At 41.9% G+C, this 19,166-nt stretch overlaps 1 protein-coding gene across 1 annotated transcript; it reads left to right on the forward strand.

Annotated features, from left to right (window-relative positions):
* Positions 1-3,915: 3,915 nt before the first annotated feature.
* LOC133535377 (alpha-(1,3)-fucosyltransferase 7-like) lies at positions 3,916-17,792 on the forward strand. Its single transcript, XM_061875166.1, has 2 exons — positions 3,916-4,211; positions 16,563-17,792. Exons 1-2 carry the CDS (start codon positions 4,176-4,178, stop codon positions 17,646-17,648), a joined length of 1,122 nt encoding a protein of 373 aa, XP_061731150.1. The 5' UTR covers positions 3,916-4,175; the 3' UTR covers positions 17,649-17,792.
* The last annotated feature ends 1,374 nt before the right edge of the window (positions 17,793-19,166 follow it).

Here is a 19,166-nt window from a genome sequence, read left to right on the forward strand (position 1 = left end):
GGGGGCGCTGGCGCCTATCTCAGCTACAATCGCAGTCTGATAGTTTATATATCAATGATGAAATATTAACATTGCAACACATGCCAATACGGCCTTTTTAGTTTACTAAATTGCGATATTAAATTTCCCGGGAGTTTCTTATTGAAATAAACTCAAACTCAACCCAAAGTCGCGGAATGACGACGTGTACGCGTGATGTCACTGATTGTTAGGAAATATTAGCGCTGCGCACACACAGAGCTAAAAGTCGTCTGCTTTAACTGTATAATTAAACATTATTTTGGACATCTGTGTTGCTGAATCTTTTGCAATGTGTTCAACTAATAATGGAGAAGTCAAAGTAGAAAGATGGAGTTGGACAACTGGTCTATGACCCTCTTTCACGAAGGTGATGGTGCTCAGCAATGGCTTCATTTTGGCTGGGTGTTTCTTTCTCCTCTCTTGCTCCAAGATGTCTGCGAGTATTGCCAACACCTTATCATGGCGCCACCTGTATCTTCCCTGGGTCAATGCTGTTTTGCACCTAGACAGAATGTGCGCCATAGTTCCTTTATCGCCACACAACCTGCACAACGGGTCCTCCCTCATTCCCCACCTATGCAAGTTGACTGGGGTTGGCAGGGTGTCGTATACTGTTCGAAGCAGAAACGAGATACGAAACGGCTCCAGCCTCCACAATTTACTCCACGTCACGTTCCTCTTGGGAAGGTTCCACCTTGTCCAGGCACCTTGGGTTGTGAGCTCGATGGCTTTAGCTCTTCTTCCTTCTTCCTCAAGGTTTCGAACTTCATCCTGAATCATTGTCCTCTTTTCCCTGGGAGTGGACTTGGACCACTGCTGGAAATGTGATGTTCCTAGACCCTGTCTTCCAGTGCAGAGGCTTCCGATGGTATCTTTGGTCCCGAGAGATGATTCTGCCTGGATAATAGCAGTGCTGGCGGCCCACTTCCTGCCAGATCTTGTTCTTATTCCAGCTTCCCTGATCAGTCGATCTTGGGAGTCCCTATACGTCAGGGAAAGTCTGCATTTTGCGACTTTAAACTCCTCCACAACTGAAGACAGGGGGCGCTGGAGCGGACCCAACCTTATGTAGAGCCCTGTAGATGTAACGCTCGGGGGTATTTCCAACCATTTCCGAAGGTGCTTATTGAACTTCCCCTCCAACCCTTCAACTGTTGTTATTGCCACTTCGTACACGGCGAGAAGCCACATAAGTCTTTGGAGTAGGCCATGCTGGTAGATCCAGCACTTGTATTTCCCAGGCAAACCAAACTTGTCAATCCTTTTCAACCACTCTTCCACTTGATTTTCGGTGCTGGAGATGCTGTTTTTATCCGTCATGGAATCATCATACCACTTTCCAAGGCATTTAATAGGGTTCCCTTGGATGTTTGGGATTGCTTCCCCCTGAACAAGCAGCTTGAACTTTCTTGTTGTTTTTCCCTTTTGGATCACCAGACACCTTGATTTCTTGGGCTTGAAGATCATCTTCGCCCAAGTAGCCATACGATCCAGTTCCGCCAGGACCCATCTCGCCTGCACGTGAGTTGGTGTTATCACGGTAAGATCATCCATGAATGCCCTGATTGCTGGTTTTTGACTTCCTGCTGTAGTCTTTGGTTCTCTTGACTTTATGATCGCTGCAGAGATGATCAGGTTCATTCCCATGACAAAAAAGATGGGAGAGATGGTGCACCCTGTCACTATTCCCTTCTCCACTGGCTGCCATTTAGTTGTGAACATGGCTGCTTGAAATCTTAGCTTGATGTCTCCCAGGTAGCTGGTGATCATCCCCTGGATGTGATGTGGGATGTGGTAATGGTCCATAGCCACTTGGATCACGTTATGGGGAATTGACCCATATGCATTCGCAAAATCAAGCCAGACTACTGTTAGGTTGCCTTTCTTCTCCTTCTTGGATAAGTTGTCTGAAGACCCCTGTATGCTCCAGGCACCCGGAGAACCCTTCGATACCGCCCTTCTGGATAGAAGTGTTGATATATCCATTCTGGGTCATGAAGGAGCTCATTCTTTTCCAGCACTGAAAATAAAATTTCCCCCTCCACACTTAGCAAGGAAATGGTTCGGAACTGGCTGATCTGTGTGGATCCCCTTTTTGGTGCGGTTCCTTTGGCCCATATTACCTGCATAAGTTTCCACAGTCTGTGTAGGAGCTTAGGGCATTTCTTGTATACTTTGTAGGGTATACCGCTGAGACCTGGGGCAGAAGCTGATCTTGCGTGCTTGACAACCTCTTGAACCTCTCTCCATGATGGATATTCTGTGCTGAGGGAGGATGTTGGTGGACTGATGGTACCAAGCCCGAGATTTTCTGATAGGGCATCGTTTCTTGAAGGGTCACTGAATGTCTCTTTAACAAACTCCTCCACCTCCTCTTTAGAACTTGTTAGAGTCCCTGACCTCGCCTCTCCCAAAAGTGACTAGGTGAAGCGATAGGGGTATTTTATGAACTGGGCTCGTGCAGCTTCCTGCCTTTTCCGCCTTTGCCTTTGCCCTTCAGCTCTTCTCAGCCTGATGAGCTGCTCGCGGAGGCTGGCTGTCAGTTCTTTTATACCTTCCTTTTCTTCCGTGCTTGCCAATTTAAATTGCTTTCTCAGGGTTTTAATCTCCTTCCGAAGTTGTTTGATCTTTCTTTCTATTCTGTTTTCCTACTTTTCTGGTCTGGCTTTGTTCTCTCTCCTTGGCACTGTTCCAAACCGCTCTTTTGCCAAGTCGTAGGTGATGGCTGTGAGTGAATACACCTTCCTTTCTACTGTACCTGCTTGAACCATTTCAAGCACCCTTTCCAGATCTTCATCGAGCATAGACCAATCCTTGGTCTCAGTCATCTTAGGCCACTTGATTCTTTCCTTCGTTGGCTGGGGTGGGCTTTCTGGGATGGCATTTGAGGTTGTCCTTGTGGGGTTTTGGGGGATTGCAAGCACTGAGAGATCTCTAGGACTATGGTTTGCTTCCTGCCTAGGGTTCTCCTGCGTCTCACCAGACTGTTCGTCTGAGCGGTGTGCATGAATTTGATGACTTTAGACCCGACTTGACAAAATGTAAAGAGACTTGCAACTCGACTTAGACTTTAACATCAATGTCTTGTGACTTCACTTGGACTTGAGCCTTTTGACTTGACAAGACTTGCTACTTTTCCCAAAACCCAAAGATTAAAAAGTTATTCAGGAGCGCTCCGTATCTTTCATTGTGTACGTGCGTGTCTGTCAGCGTGAGTGCTCTCAGTACAATAGCCAATCAAATTAGATCTACGTTGTTTTAATCCCACAGCATTCATCCAATAAAATTGCAAGAAAACCAACAAAAAAGAAATGTCAACGCGCCAGTGAGAAAAATTATGCCAAAATTGGTTTCGTTCTGGTATTAAATCTTCGACTTGGTCAACAGAAAAATAATTCCAGTATGCAAAGAATGCGGGTCGAAGATTAAAGGCGGAGATGGAACAACTTTCAACTTCGTTCGACATTTGAAGATGCACAAAGAAGGGTAAGTGGACAGGACAGGCCTTGTCCTTGGCCTTGCACTGGTGTGTTTTGAGCCCTCTTAGACAATAAACGTTAGCTAACATTCAAAACCTACCCTTTTTTGTGCATCTTTAAATGTCGAACAAAGTTGGAAGTTGTTGCAGTTTATTCCTGAGTCATTGTGGGGCAGGAAATAACAGATGGTTTACAGGCAGTAACAACAGACAACAGTGCCAGCAGTCAGTAATGTTAATTTTAAGACATGTCAACAAGTAAACAACCAATATAGCCCAAATTGTTTATGTGAGAGCATTACAGTAGTGTTTGTAAGAGGTGTTTCTGAAGAATGTCTCTAACGGCTCGTCATAGCCTATTGAGGGTTCGTTCTGATTAGTTGACACACAAATTAGAGCACACGCACGCCAATTGAAACACTCACACAGCTTGAGATACTCGTTTGCAAATAATTTTGCAACAGCAATATTTCTATAGCGGCGCTGCTTGGCAAAGTTTCAATGAATGTAAATGCGTCACCATCACAGCATGGTGCATGCGCAGAGCGGATTTGGGTTGGTGGGAGGAATTTAAGGCAAACCTATTTCGAAGTCAGGTGCATCAGTCTGGTTTGGATTGGAATAAAGGGAAGACCAACTGACTACAGTGAAATAAAAGAGAATAAATCTTACAGAAATGCCCTTCTTCAGAAATTATGTGAAGATGCTACAGGTATGTAATGACTTTTGTTTGTCATTAAAACAATATATTTAGATGGTAATCGTCAGTCTTATTTGTAGAGCATTACATTTTCTTTAAGACTATCCTCAAAGGGGGACTGCACTTTTTTGTAATTTTGCCTATTGTTCACTATAGTTATGATGGACGAGAAGACACATTTTTTTTTTCTTTTGCAGTGTAACATATCAATATCATATATCGTTCCAAAATTGAACAATATATTGAAACAACACTGACAAAGGCAGTAAAACAATACAAACAAGAAGCACGTGTGAGAAATAACACTGAAAGTATAATACAAAAAGCAAATAAAAGCATCATATTACATATAGATTTTTCTTTGATGTAATGTTGGATTTAGGAAGATGGAATATTCCTAGTAGACATAAAAGTTTGACAGCATACTCAAGTGTTAATGAACTCTAACTTGTAAGAAAATAACAATGTATTTGAAGTCAAACAGTATATTGTAAGTATTAAACAATACAACAGAAAGTTCAAACCGGAATAATTGGGAGATTAGACATTCATAAACACTGTATGGTGAACATACTAAACTACAAACCCCGTTTCCATATGAGTTGGGAAATTGTGTTAGATGTAAATATAAACGGAATACAATGATTTACAAATCCTTTTCAACCCATATTCTATTAAATGCACTACAAAAACAAGATATTTGATGTTCAAACTCAAAAACCTTAATTTTTTTTGCAAATAATAATTACCTTAGAATTTCATGGCTGCAACACATGCCAAAGTAGTTGGGAAAGGGCATGTTCACCACTGTGTTACATCACCTTTTCTTTTAAACACACTCAATACACGCTTGGGAACTGAGGAAACTAATTGTTGAAGCTTTGAAAGTGGAATTATTTCCCATTCTTGATTTATGTAGAGCTTCAGTCGTTCAACAGTCCGGGGTCTTCGCTGTCGTATTTTACGCTTCATAATGCGCCACACATTTTCGATGGGAGACAGGTCTGGACTGCAGGCAGGCCAGGAAAGTGTCCGCACTCTTTTAATACGAAGCCACGCTGTTATAACACGTTGATTGGCATTGTCTTGCTGAAATAAGCTGAGGCGTCCATGATAACGTTGCTTGGATGACAACATATGTTGCTCCAAAACCTGTATGGACATTTCAGCATTAATGGTGGCTTCACAGATGTGTAAGTTACTTATGCCTTGGGCACAATACACACCCCCTTACCATTATAGATGCTGGCTTTTGAACTTTGCGCCTATAACAATCCGAATGGTTGTTTTCCTCTTTGTTCTAGAGGACACCACGTCCTCTGTTTCCAAATATAATTTGAAATGTGGACTCATCAGACCACAGAACACTTTTCCATTTTGCATCAGTCCATCTTAGATGAGCTCGGGCCCAGCGAAGCTGGCGGCGTTTCAGGGTGTTGTTGATAAATGGCTTTAGCTTTTCAAAGTAGAGTTTTAACTTGCACGTACAGATGTAGCCACCAGCTGTAGTTACTGACAGTGGTTTTATGAAGTGTTCCTGAGCCCATGTGGTGATATCCTTTACACACTGATGTCTGTTTTTGATGCAGTACCGCCTGAGGGATAAAAGGTCCGTAATATCATCGCTTACGTGCAGTGATTTCTCCAGATTCTCTGAACCTTTTGATTTTACAGACCGTAGATGGTAAAATCCCTAAATACTTTGCAATAGCTCATTGAGAACTGTTGTTCTAAAACTGTTCGACAATTTGCTTACAAAGTGGTGACCCTCACCCCATCCTTGTTTGTGAATTACTTAGCATTTCATGGAAGCTGCTTTTATACCCAATCATGGCACCCAACTGTTCCGAATTAGCCTGCACACCTGTGGGATGTTCCATATAGGTGTTTGATGAGCATTACTCAACTTTATCAGTATTTATTGCCACCTTTCCCAAGGTGTTTGTCACGTGTTGCTGGCATCAAATTCTTAAGTTAATGATTATTTGCAAAAAAAAAAAAGTTTATCAGTTTGAACATCAAATATGTTGTCTTTGTAGCATATTTAACTGAATATGGGTTGTAAATGATTTGCAAATCATTGTATTCTGTTTATATTTACATATAACATAATTTCCCAACTCATATGGAAACGGGGTTTGTAGACTGTAACTGAGTGTATGGATGTATGTATGTATAATTTATGTGAAAGAAATGCATATCCGTCTCTAAATGTGAGCCACTAATGCATATATTTATGTGTGCAAAGTGAGTAAATGTGCATGGTTGTTGTGCATATATAGGTATAGAATTATGATTGTGTAAATTACTGTAATTGTGAGAAATCATGACGAGGACAAGGGAACACATAACAAGGAGAAAAATAAAAAGAAAAACCCAAAAATATAAGATAAACAGAAAAGGGAAAAAACCAGTGTGGTGGATTTGACAGGAAGTGAAATTACTGAGATAAAAAGTAAAACGAGAAAGAATTATAATAAACAAAGTTAGTGATTCTCCGAAAGAGACAGAAAGCGGTTTTGCATTGTTTTCATTTTTGAAATATTGAGTGATAATTATGGTGTATTCTTTTTTAATCACCCTGTACTTGCAGTTTATGTATTTAAAGGTTGCTGGAGGGTTTTGGTGGTTATTTTTAGAGGGCTTTAAAGTCTACAACGGTAACTCCCATTAGCTGCATCTGTCAAAACAAGACCTGTGTTGTCTCCTAATTATTGTGAACGATAGGCAAACACCCCTCTCCCCCCCACCCACCCCAAAGTGCAGTTTCCCTCTAAGTAACTACAATACATTTGCATTTTTCCAGTGAAATGTTAATGTTTTTGGTGGGCAAGTAATGGTTTGGACTCCATGAAGCAGAAGAAAAATGTTGAATTCTTGAAAACGCAACAAACAAAAATCAGCAGAGGACAACAACAAAAATATATACTCCAGATTATTTTAAAATACAATCGAGTACGGCACAGGGGGTAGACACATGCAGTCGTTATCGATATATGTAACTGAAAACAAGGGGAAAAAAGGATTGAATATAAATATTAGGGCTGCGAATCTTTGGGTGTCCCACAATTCGATTCAATATCGATTCTTGGGGTCGCGATTCGATAATATATCGATGTTTTCGATAATATATAGATTTTTTCGATTCAACGCGATTCTCGATTCAAAAACGCAATTTTTCCGATTCAAAACGATTCTGTATTCATTCAATACATAGGATTCCAGCAGTATCTACCCCAGTCTGCTGACATGCAGAGTAGTAGATTTTTTTAAAAGCTTTTATAATTATAAAGGACAATGTTTTATCAACTGATTGCAATAATGTAAAGTTGTTTTAACTATTAAACGAACCAAAAATATGACTTATTTTATCTTTGTGAAAACATTGGACACCGTGTGTTGTCAAGCTTATGAGATGCGATGCCACTGTGAAACTATTGTTTTTTTTTTTTATAAATGTCCAATGGGCTTTACGGTGGAAGAGGGGTTAGTGCGTCTGCCTCACAATACGAAGGTCCTGAGTAGTCAAGGTTCTATCCCGGGCTCGGGATCTTTCTGTGTGGAGTTTGCATGTTCTCCCCGTGAATGCGTGGGTTCCCTCCGGGTATTCCGACTTCCTCCCACTTCGAAAAACAAGCACCTAGGGATAGGTTGATTGTCAACACTAAATGGCCCTAGTGTGTGAATGTGAGTGTGAATGTTGTCGGTCTATCTGTGTTGGCAAAGCGATGAGGTGGCGACTTATCCAGGGTGTCCCCGCCTTCCGCCCGATTGTAGCTGAGATAGGCACCAGTGCCCCCCGGGACCCCATAGGGAATAAGCGGTAGAAAATGGATGGATGGATGTCTAATGATAATGTAAATGAGGGATTTTGAATCACTGCTATGCTGAAATTATAACTAATATTGATACTGTTGTTGATAATATTCATTTTTGTTTCACTACTTTTGGTTTGTTCTGTGTCGTGTTTTGTGTCTCCTCTCAATTGCTCTGTTTATTGCAGTTCTGAGTGTTGCTGGGTCAGGTTTGGTTTTGGCATTGGATTGCATTGTTATGGTATTGCTGTGTAGTGGTTTGTTGGATTGATAAAAAAAAAAGAAAAAAATAAAAAATAAAAAATAGATTTTTAGAAAAATGAGAATCGATTCTGAATCGCACAACGTATTCGAATCAATTTTTTCCCACACACCTAATAAATATATAATATATGATATAAAACCAGGGCACACAGTAACCCAAAAACAGGACGTCTGTAAGCATCCAAGGATCCACACCCTGTAATTAAAAACAAGTCTATCATTCGACTGGCAGATAAAATAGTTCAGGCTATGACTCACCCACTGCACCTAAACCTCATTCCACCACCATCAGGATGCAGGTACAGAACAATCACCTTAAACGCCTTATCCCTGCAGCTATAACCGCCCTAAACAATAGGCCCGCCGACCTGTCTGACAAGCCTGTGTATGTGTTGGTCCTGTATGATTTCCATCCATTCGTTTTCTACCGCTTGGCCCTTTTTGGGGTGGCGGGGGGTGCTGGAGTCTATCTCAGTTGCATTTGGGCGGAAGGTGGGGTACACCCTGAACAAGTCCCTACCTCATCGCAGGGCTCATGTATGATTTATTTTTATTTTTGTTTGTGATGTGTAATGTCTATTGTTTAAATGTACGGCAGTGAAAATGAATTAATCAAAATGAAAATCAAATAAATCAAGTACAGTACATTTAATAACAGTAATTAGGGATGGACCCCAAAATACAGTTCCATAATAGCAGCAAAAAGTAATCGTTAGTTACAGACAGGCCGATGTTTTCCTGCAAGTATGGAATGCATGCATGTGCCATTGAACCAAGGGGAAATAACATGGAAATGACACCATTTTTTAAAATGTTTCTATGCTGCCTGTTGGGGACATTATCACAGGACACAACATCAGTTTTCACGGCTATTGTAAGCTGATGAGCAATAAATACCTTTTTAACTGTAAGTATCCTGCCCACAAGCCAGCCAGCAAGCCAATGCCAGCCAGTCCACACAATTCCATCAGCACACGGCCACCAATGACGTTTTTTCCCCAACATTATTTCAATAACATTATAGTATATATTTTCACAATCTTAAGAAACAGAAACATTTCATTAATCATTTTCAAAATAAGTATACACAAAAAGGATTTTCTTAGGTAGGTAGGTCTTTATTGTCATTGCAACAAGTACAACGTAACTTTGTTTTCAGCACAAACCTGTTCAAGATTAGACAAACAGTGTACAGGGTTACAGAACAAGAACGCTGATGGGTCGCCATAAGGCGCCCCGTGAAAGATGGGAAAAGGTAAACGCTGGGGAAGGATGAGTAAACAAATACAATCCAGACTGGGCTTCTAAGGGGGCCCAGTTCGGAGTGAGAAAAAACCTCCATAGCAAAGCACATATACATATTACAACATACATCTCCATATATCTAGTAACAGAGGGAAGGGAGTTCAAGGTCATGGTGGTAGGTCGCAGCTTTCAGGCGCTGACCATCCATTCATCACCCCTACGGGATTTGCGTCGAGGGCGTTGGATTGAGGGACGGGGGGGTGTCTGTGTGGCGTATATTTTTTTTGTGGATGTGTGTGTGTGTGTGTGTATAAGCCCATAGTGTGTCTCTGTTCCACGGCCTTGATGTATTTGCAGTCGCTAGTCCAAAGTTCACAACAACAGGTGTGTGTCCATGAGAGACAAAAAGGGAGTTTGTTGTGTCTTCGCTTGCAGTGATCTTCGGGAGAGTCTCGAAGCCAGGGAAACAATCCAAGTTAAAAAGATTTGTATGCGAGTGAAAATAAAAGTTGCTTTTCACTCTAAAATTCTCTATGACTGGTCCTCAAAAACTGCGGTGTAGACAGTCCGATGTAATCCACAGTTCTTCCCGCATCCTCCAAACATTTGTGTCAGCTTTGGGGTACTTTGAAGACTGCCAGCAACTTCCAATTTGTCGACAAACCAGAGCAACGCTTACTCCAATCAGCAGATGTCCTGTTGTCATAATTCCGAATAGGTGGATATCTTTACGTCCTCGACAGAAAAGGGTGTCCAGGCACGCGGCACTCCTTCTTCTCCCAAGAGTCCGCCGTGTGTCCAGCAACAACCGCTTCGACACGACAGCAGGTTCCCCCAAACCCAAAATATTGTCAATTTTGTTGAGGCCAGTTAAATAGTTCCAATGCTTAGATTTGGAGAGCAGTGCAAAAAGAGGCAACAAGAAAGTTAAAGACAAGGCAAAACAAAGAAGCAAGCAGGAGAGATAAGGGAGAGGAAAGGGGAGCATCCACCCTCAGTGAGTGCCAGAGAGAAAATGATTTTTGTCATTATGTTCCAAAATTTAACAATATATTGAAACAACACTAACAAAGGAAGTAAAGCAAAACAAGAAACATGTGTGAGAAATAACAATGAAAGTATAAAACAGAAAGCAAATAAAAGTATAATATTACAGAGGGGTTAGTGCGTCTGCCTCACAATACGAAGGTCCTGAGTAGTCCTGGGTTCAATCCCAGGCTCGGGATCTTTCTGTATGGAGTTTGCATGTTCTACCCGTGAATGCGTGGGTTCCCTCCGGGTACTCCAGCTTCCTCCCACTTCCAAAGACATGCACCTGGGGATAGGTTGATTGGCAACACTAAATTGGCCCTAGTGTGTGAATGTGAGTGTGAATGTTGTCTGTCTATCTGTGTTGGCCCTGCAATGAGGTGGCGACTTGTCCAGGGTGTACACTGCCTTCCGCCCGACTGTATCTGAGATAGGCGCCAGCGCCCCCCGGGACCCCAAAAGGGAATAAGCGCTAGAAAATGGATGGATGGATGGATTTTTCTTTGATGTAAGGTTGAATTTAGGGATATGGAATATTCCTAGTAGTAATACTCAAGTTTTTATGAAATCTAACTTGTAAGAAACACAATGTATTTGAAGTCAAACAGTATATTGTAAGTACTAAACTGTGCAACAGAAAGTTCAATCCAGACAAACTAGGAATTTTACCTGGCGCAATCGTGCAACATAAAAGACATACTGTATAACACAGAATAGAATAACATGAGCTGTAATTGAGCTATCAGATCTTGGTATTGTTCTTGTGTCTGATGGCCGAGGAAAAAAAATTGTTCAGGTGGCGGGAGGTGTGGGTCTGGATAGACCGTAGTCTCCTGCCTGAGGGAAGAGGGGAGAATATTTTGTGTCCAGGGTGAGAAGAGTCAGCTGTGATCCGACCCACACGCCTCCTGGTCCTGGAAGAGAACAGGTCCTGGAGGTGTGGGAGTTTGCAGCCAATCACCTTCTCAGCAGCACGTACCATGCGCTGCAGTCGATGCTTGTCCCGGACTGTGGCGCCGGGGAACCACACGGTGATGGAGGAGGTGAGGATGGACTCGATGACTGCTGAGTAGAACTCCACCAGCATCTTAGTCGGCATTTTCAGTTTTTTCAGCTGCCGCAAGAAGTACATCCTCTGCTGGGCCTTCTTGATGAGGGAGCTTATGGTCCCACTTGAGGTCCTGGGTGATGGTGGTGCCTAGGAGACGGATTGAGTCCACAATGGAGACAGGGGTGGGAGAGTCAATCAGGGTGAGGGGGGATGGTAGGGCTGTGACTTTCCTGAAGTCCATGATCATCTCCACTGTTTTCTGGGCCTTCAGCTCCAGGTTGTTGAGGCTGCACCAGGACACCAGCCGGTCTACCTCTCTCCTGCAGGCAGACTTGTCGCCATCCAAGATGAGCCTAATGAGAGTAGTGTCGTCCGCAAACTTGAGCAGCTTCACCGACTGGTGACTGGATGTGCAGCAGTTTGTGTACAGGGAGAAGAGCCAGGGGGAAAGTACACAGCCCTGAGGAGTACCAGTGTTAGTGGTGCGACTGTCCGAGACAATCTTCCCCAGCCGCACGTGCTGTCTTCTGTCCGTCAGGAAGTCATTAATCCAACTGCAGAGGGAGTCGGGCACGCTGAACTGGTAGCGCTTATCTCGTAGCAGTCCAGGAAGGATGGTATTGAAGGCAGAGCTGAAGTCCACAAACAGGATCCTCGCGTAGGTTCCTGGGGAGTCCAGATGCTCCAGGATGAAGTGGAGGGCCAGGTTCACTGCATCATCCACAGACCTGTTGGCTCTGTAGGCCAACTGCAGTGGGTCCAGGAGGGGGGCGGTGATGTCCTTGAGGTGGGGCAGGACCAAGCGCTCAAAGGACTTCATGACCACAGAAGTCAGCGCCACCGGCCTGTAGTCATTAAGTCCTGTGATCCGAGCTTTCTTGGGGACAGGGACAATGGCTGTGTGGATGTTCTGCAAGAAACCGCCATTTCTGCTTTACTTGCCTTCTTTTTTCAACCTGTGGAACTGTGTGTACTCAAATGGGATTTTGTGACCTAAAGAATTTGCAAAGAAGCTTCACCAAACATGAGCGGTCGGCCGCTCATATTCAAAGCTAGATTGCGCTAAAAACGTTTGGGATGACGAGGATGGACTTGGCTTTGGACGAACAGCAGCGACTCAACATCAGTGTCCACAATGCTAAGGTAAAAGAGAAACAAGAGTTTTTAAAAGATGTCATCAATGCGACCTGCTTCCTCGCCAAACAGCAGCTAGCATTTCGTGGAAATGATGAGAGTTTGAGCTCTGCTAATCGCGGCAACTATGTTGAACTCTTAAAAGGAAGTGAAGGAGGACTTTTACCAGAAAGTGACGGATATTTTTATCCACAAGGACCGGCGCATGGACTTCATTTATAAGTAAAGGTAAGACGACGATAACATTATTTGTGTTTCGTTTTTAATAAAATGCACGTTTTGTGGGCAACAGTTTGTATGTGTAAAGAATGCAGAAATTAAACATAACTCGTAAACTGCTGCCAATCAAATGGCAAATAATCTGCGCAGCGCGCATAATGTATATTTGTAAATCTGATTCTGATTACGTCAGTGCCTCACCAGCTATATACCTCACAGCACGTCACTGATATGTATATATATATATATATATATATATATATATATATATATATATATATATATACATACATACATATATATACATACACATAGGACTGTCTCAGAAAATTTGAATTTTGTGATAAAGTCCTTTATTTTCTGTAATGCAACTAAAAACATGAAAATGTCATACATTCTGGATTCATTACACATCAACTGAAATATTGCAAGCCTTTTGCTATTTTAATATTGCTGATTATGGCATACAGCTTAAGAAAACTTAAAAATCCTAACTTAAAAAATTTGAATATTTCCTCAGACCAAGTAAAAAAAAAAAGATTTATAACAGCAAAACAAAATCAAACATTTGAAAATGTCAATTAATTCACTCAGTACTTGGTTGGGAATCCTTTTGCACGGATTACTGCATCAATACGGCGTGGCATGGAGGCAATCAGCCTGTGGTATTGCTGAGGTGTTATGGATGCTCAGGATGCTTCAATCGCGGCATTTAGCTCATTTGCATTATTGGGCCTGGTGTCTTTCAGCTTCTTCTTCGCAATAACCCACAAATTCTCTATGGGGTTTAGGTTAGGAGATTTGGCAGGCCAATGGAGGACAGTAATGCCATGGTCAGTACACCAGTTACTGGTGGTTTTGGCACGGTGGACAGGTGCCAGATCATGCTGGAAAATGAAATCATCATCTCCATAGAGCTGTTCAACAGATACATCTTCAATAGCCGTATTTCCATGGTCAAGCCACTCCTGAACTCTAGACAACGGAAGTTTCCTCAGTCAGCAATGGTTTGGGGAGCCATGTCAGCTGCTGGTTTTGGTCCACTGTCCACATGATCTGGCACCTGCTCACAGTGCCAAAACCAGCAGTAACTGGTGTACTGAACATGGCATTACTGTCCTTGATTGGCCTGCCAACTCTCCTGACCTAAACCCCATAGAGAATTTGTGGGGTATTGTGAAGAAGAAGCTGAAAGACACCAGACCCAATAATGCAAATGAGCTGAAGGCCGCTATTGAAGCATCCTGGGCATCCATAACACCTCAGCAATGCCACAGGCTGATTGCCTCCATGCCACGCCGTATTGATGCAGTAATCCCTGCAAAAGGATTCCTAACCAAGTAGAGTGCATTAATTGACATTTTCAAATGTTTGATTTTGTTTTGCTGTTATAAATCTTTTTTTTTTTACTTGATCTGAGGAAATATTCTAATTTTTTGAGATAGGATTTTTGAGTTTTCTTAAGCTGTATGCCATAATCAGCTAAATTAAAATAATAAAAGGCTTGCATATTTCAGTTGATGTGTAATGAATCCAGAATGTATGACATTTTCATGTTTTTAGTTGCATTACAGAAAATAAAGGACTTTATCACAATATTAATATATTTACACAATCTGTGTAAATATATTAGTCTGTGGCTAAAAGGACTTGAAAGGACTCAAAACTCAAAATCCAGGATTTGGGACTAGACTTGAGACTTTCCAGTCTTGACTTTGGACTTGACTCGGGACTTGACTCCAGACTTGAGGGCAAAGACTTGAGACTTACTTGTGACTTGCAAAACAATGACTTGGTCCCACCTCTGTTCTTATCTACTGTATCTGACTGGCTTATACTGTATCAACCCGCATAGATCCTGACATTCTCTGGCACTAAACATTTATCTTAACTGGTGTACCCCGCTTTCCACCCGAATGAAGCTGAGATAGGCTTCAGCACCCCCTGCAACCACGTAGGGGACAAGCAGTAGAAAATGGATGGATGGATGGATGGAAATACTAGAACAAAGACGAGCGGTGAGGCGGTATTTAGTCAATGATGCCCCCCACCTTCAGTACAGCCTGCCAAAGAGCCCCTCGGCACTAAAGAGACCGTTGATATTTTACAAAAAAGTTTAAAGCAGGGGCTCGCAAGACATTATTTTGCGGCCCCCACCTTAAAATGAAAGTTTAATGTTAGTGCGGCCTGCAAGTTTTAAAAGAATGGTGCTTGACAGCGTTGTGTTATTTGGGTCCAAAATGGCTGTTTCAACGTTCTGGGTTGCCTACCCCTGCGTTAGTGGAAAAGCGGCAAATGAGTGAAAGTGACAGAGACGTTGCCATGGAGACGAGGGTTTCTTACGTACCTGGCTGCAGTCACACCGCAACACCTGTACGTCAGTAATAACAGTCCCCGATAACCTGGACCAAATCCAACCGTTATTTGTTTTTTTATTGTTTAATTTGCATTGCCTCACATGATGAAAACTACATATATTTCTATATGACACCGGATAACACTCCGGGAGCTGTCAATTTTTTGGCGCTCGCTATCCCAGTAGGGTTATTCATGTGCAAAGACAATTCCAGGAAAAGTGGGGGATGCAATATTTCTTTGTTGAGCACAGGGGCACCCCGACGTGTCTTACTTGCACAGAGAAAGTTGCGGTGCACAAGGAATACAATTTGAAACGTCATTATACAACTAGATTTTTTTTAAGAAATCTTTTCTTGCGACCCAGCTTCACCCAGACTCTGCATCCAGTGGCCCCCAGGTAAATTAAGTTTGAGACCTCTGGGTTAAAGACACAGCTTTTAAATCAAGCTTTTTACTAATCATGTCAAACTCTTCTTAGGTTCTCCATTTGTATTGTGCTATCTTCTATTTTAAAAAATGCTATATTAATATTACGACTAATCTCTCAATTTTACATTTTTATTCATGGCTGTTTTATAGAACATTATTTTAGATGCCGTTAGTTGTAATTATTCTCCTGTGTGGGCTCAAATGTGGTGTTTCTTTCCACAATCCCCAGTTATTTTCAATGTTAGACACCCTTGCAAAAGTTAAATTACCAACCTCAAAAGCCTTAGTTGGCCACATGCATGGACAGCACCTTTTAGCTCCTATCTCCAAAATTGTGTACAGTACTGAATTGTGATCTAATTGCCCTTATGTGGAGAATTATAGTGCTATCTGGTGGTGTCAGAAGAGTATAACATACAATTGAATTTGGCAAAAAAAAAGTGTAAAAATAAGAATAAGCATGTCACTAAACATGAAGTACACGTTTGTTACTTAAGGACTAAGTACATTATATCAAAAGATGATTCTTAGTTTTTATTATAATTAGGGTCCAATAAGCCCAAATAGCAAAGAGAAATAAAAAAGCATGTAAACAAACAGCTTGAGCCTTAAGAGGTTTTAATTTTAAACGTCACATTTACACTTGCGCAATTCAATTTCAGCATGTCCGCAAATGAGTAGGAAGAGGTAAAACTTCTTCCTACTACTTCCTTCTTCGTCTCAGCTTCATTTACCTTAAAGATGTCCTAGTTAGGATTTTGACTGGACTACTGCAACTTCCTCATGTTAAATAACATTGTTCTGTTTCTCTTGTAACAGTGCAATCATAACAAAAACCCTACACTACAATTATTCATCTGCTTCCTCTGCATCCTCTGTGCTTTGATGCTGGGTCTTCATCATTACTGGCTGAGGGAATCCTTGTTTTCAGCTGCTTACTCCTCCGAAAACACCAAGCAACACGATGTAACCAAAAACTCCAAGCAACACAATGTAACCATCCTGCAGTGGCACTGGCCCTATGAAAACGTTTTGAATTTCAGCCAGGACATCTGCTGGAAACACTTTGGCATCCCAAACTGCACGGTCGTGACACGGAGGTCCTTGTTTTCAGAGGCGGACGTGGTGGTCTTCTTTAACCGAGAGCTTAGCATTAACAAGGAGAAACTGCCCCTAGAGCTTCCAAGACCGCCAGGCCAGAGGTGGGCTTGGATGTCCTTGGAGGCGTCTGTGCGCAACGGAGACCGTAGACGATTTGCAGGTGTTTTCAACCTCACTATGAACTTCAGGAGGGACGCAGATGTTAGCATACCATATGGTGGACTTCTACCGCAGGACTCTAAAACACCAATGAAAAACATCCAATGGAACAAAAAATATCTGGTCTGCTGGGTGGTCAGCAACTACAAAGAGTCCTACAAAAGAAGCCAAGTGTACAAAGAACTCAGCGCTGTTGTCCCAGTGAAAGTCTACGGACGGTGGGCAAATGTTACTCTTGCGCGCAAAGACCTTCTTCCCACCATATCTCGCTGCTATTTCTATTTAGCCTTCGAGAACACCATCGCCAAAGATTACATCTCCGAGAAGCTGTGGAGGAATTCTTACCAAACTGGGGCGGTTCCGGTCGTCCTGGGAGCATCTCTGCAAGATTACGAGGCTGTGGCGCCACCTCACTCGTTCATCCACGTTGACCAGTTTGCGTCAGTGAAAGAGCTTGGCAGGTATCTGCAGCAGCTGGCGGGCGACGTCAAGCACTATCGCGAGTATCTGCAATGGAGGAGAGAGTGGAAGGTGGAATTGCACAATGACTTGAAGTGGAGACTGTGTCAGATCTGTTTGCGGTATCCCAGTTTTCCTCCGTACAAGGTCTACGATGACCTGGAGGCTTGGGATAACGCCGTGTAGGATGGAGGGAGGTAGAGAGGGAAATAAATGCTGCAATCTTTAGTCAGTCAGATTATACCTCCTTTAAATACAACAACTTTGCATTCGTGGAATTAGAACAACAAGTGTGTCTGTTTTCTGCTGTAAATTGTGAACTTGTTTTTAGTTTCCGTGTTTTGGTTTGTTAATTGTGAAAAAATTGAACACAACACACATGTATATCATAACGTCATATATATATATATATATATATATATATATATATATATATATATATATATATATATATATATATATATATATATATACACATATATATATATATATATATATATCAGGGGTGGGCAAATTAATGCGTTAATTACGCGTTAACTCATCAATCTATTAACGCCGACAATTATTTTATCGCACATTTGCGAATGTTGTTTACATACTTTTATTTTGTTAACGCCTTTTCTTAACAAGATGGCATCTCCCGGATGTACTTCGGCGTCGAGGGGCTCTTGGTAAAGATGGAACATTTGGCAAAAATACCGGACAATTCTGCAAATTTCATGGCTGGCTTACAGCGTGGTCACTCCGGGATCACTCACGACCGCCAGACAATTCTGAATGTGGATAGATCGGGCCGTTTTGGACTGAATGACGCGTGCTTGCTAGACCGGCTAGCTAGCATGGGAATACTTTGCCAGCTACATCCAGCGGCTTGTGAAGCAGCGGAGTATATGTGTTGTCTGTCTGTTTATGAATAATGCAGACGAGGCGTGTTGGCTGAGTTCTTAACGTTTGCTTTCAGAGCGTGCATATCACAACATACAAGATGCCGTCATGGCAACACAACCTATACCGGGCAACCGCGCATGCTCGTCCCTCCTGTTGCATGCTGGGTAGGGTAGTTCTTTTTTTCCCTGGCTCATAACATCGCAATATAGTACCATGTATATGCGTTCAGTTTATCAAAGCACCAAGCAAACAATCGGAAAATTCCCATCATATCAATTCCTAGATATGGTCATAATTATTTTAAGTGCACTACGCAGAATAAACACAACATTATTAATATTGCTAGTACGGATAATTTGATCAAAAATTCCCTAAAACAGCCCACTACCTATATTTTCGTTTTTTAAACATAAGACCCTGATAAAAAAAATGTTTCTGCTGTTACCCCAGAAATTGCCTGTTCAGATGTTATGATTGTGGCTCAGAGATTTGTATGTAGATTATATTTATTTTCCATAACAAACAGGATAACTTAAATACCCTGGCAGTGGCAATAAGCTTAAATGTTTGTATTTACATTTTTTGAGTTGATTTTCATAAAATATGCTATTTAACTGCTACTGTTTAACAAGGACTGATTTAAATTGTGTTTGCACAACAAATGTTTTGGCGCTTTTGTTCATGTGGGAGAATATTCCAATAAAGGTGCACTACACACTACTTTTGAATTCATTATTGGGCTTTGCGTATACAATGCAGTTAACCGCGATTAATCGGAGAAATAGTGCGATTAACTTCGATTAAAATGTTTAATAG

Source organism: Nerophis ophidion, linkage group LG16 (genome assembly GCF_033978795.1).
Source record: "Nerophis ophidion isolate RoL-2023_Sa linkage group LG16, RoL_Noph_v1.0, whole genome shotgun sequence".
NCBI lineage: Eukaryota > Metazoa > Chordata > Actinopteri > Syngnathiformes > Syngnathidae > Nerophis > Nerophis ophidion.

Coding starts and splice junctions, on each gene's coding strand:
- LOC133535377 (XM_061875166.1), top strand. CDS start 4,176: ATGCCCTTCTTCAGAAATTATGTGAAGATGCTACAG. Junction 4,212..16,562: donor ATTATGTGAAGATGCTACAG/GTATGTAATGAC, acceptor CTCTTGTAACAG/TGCAATCATAACAAAAACCC.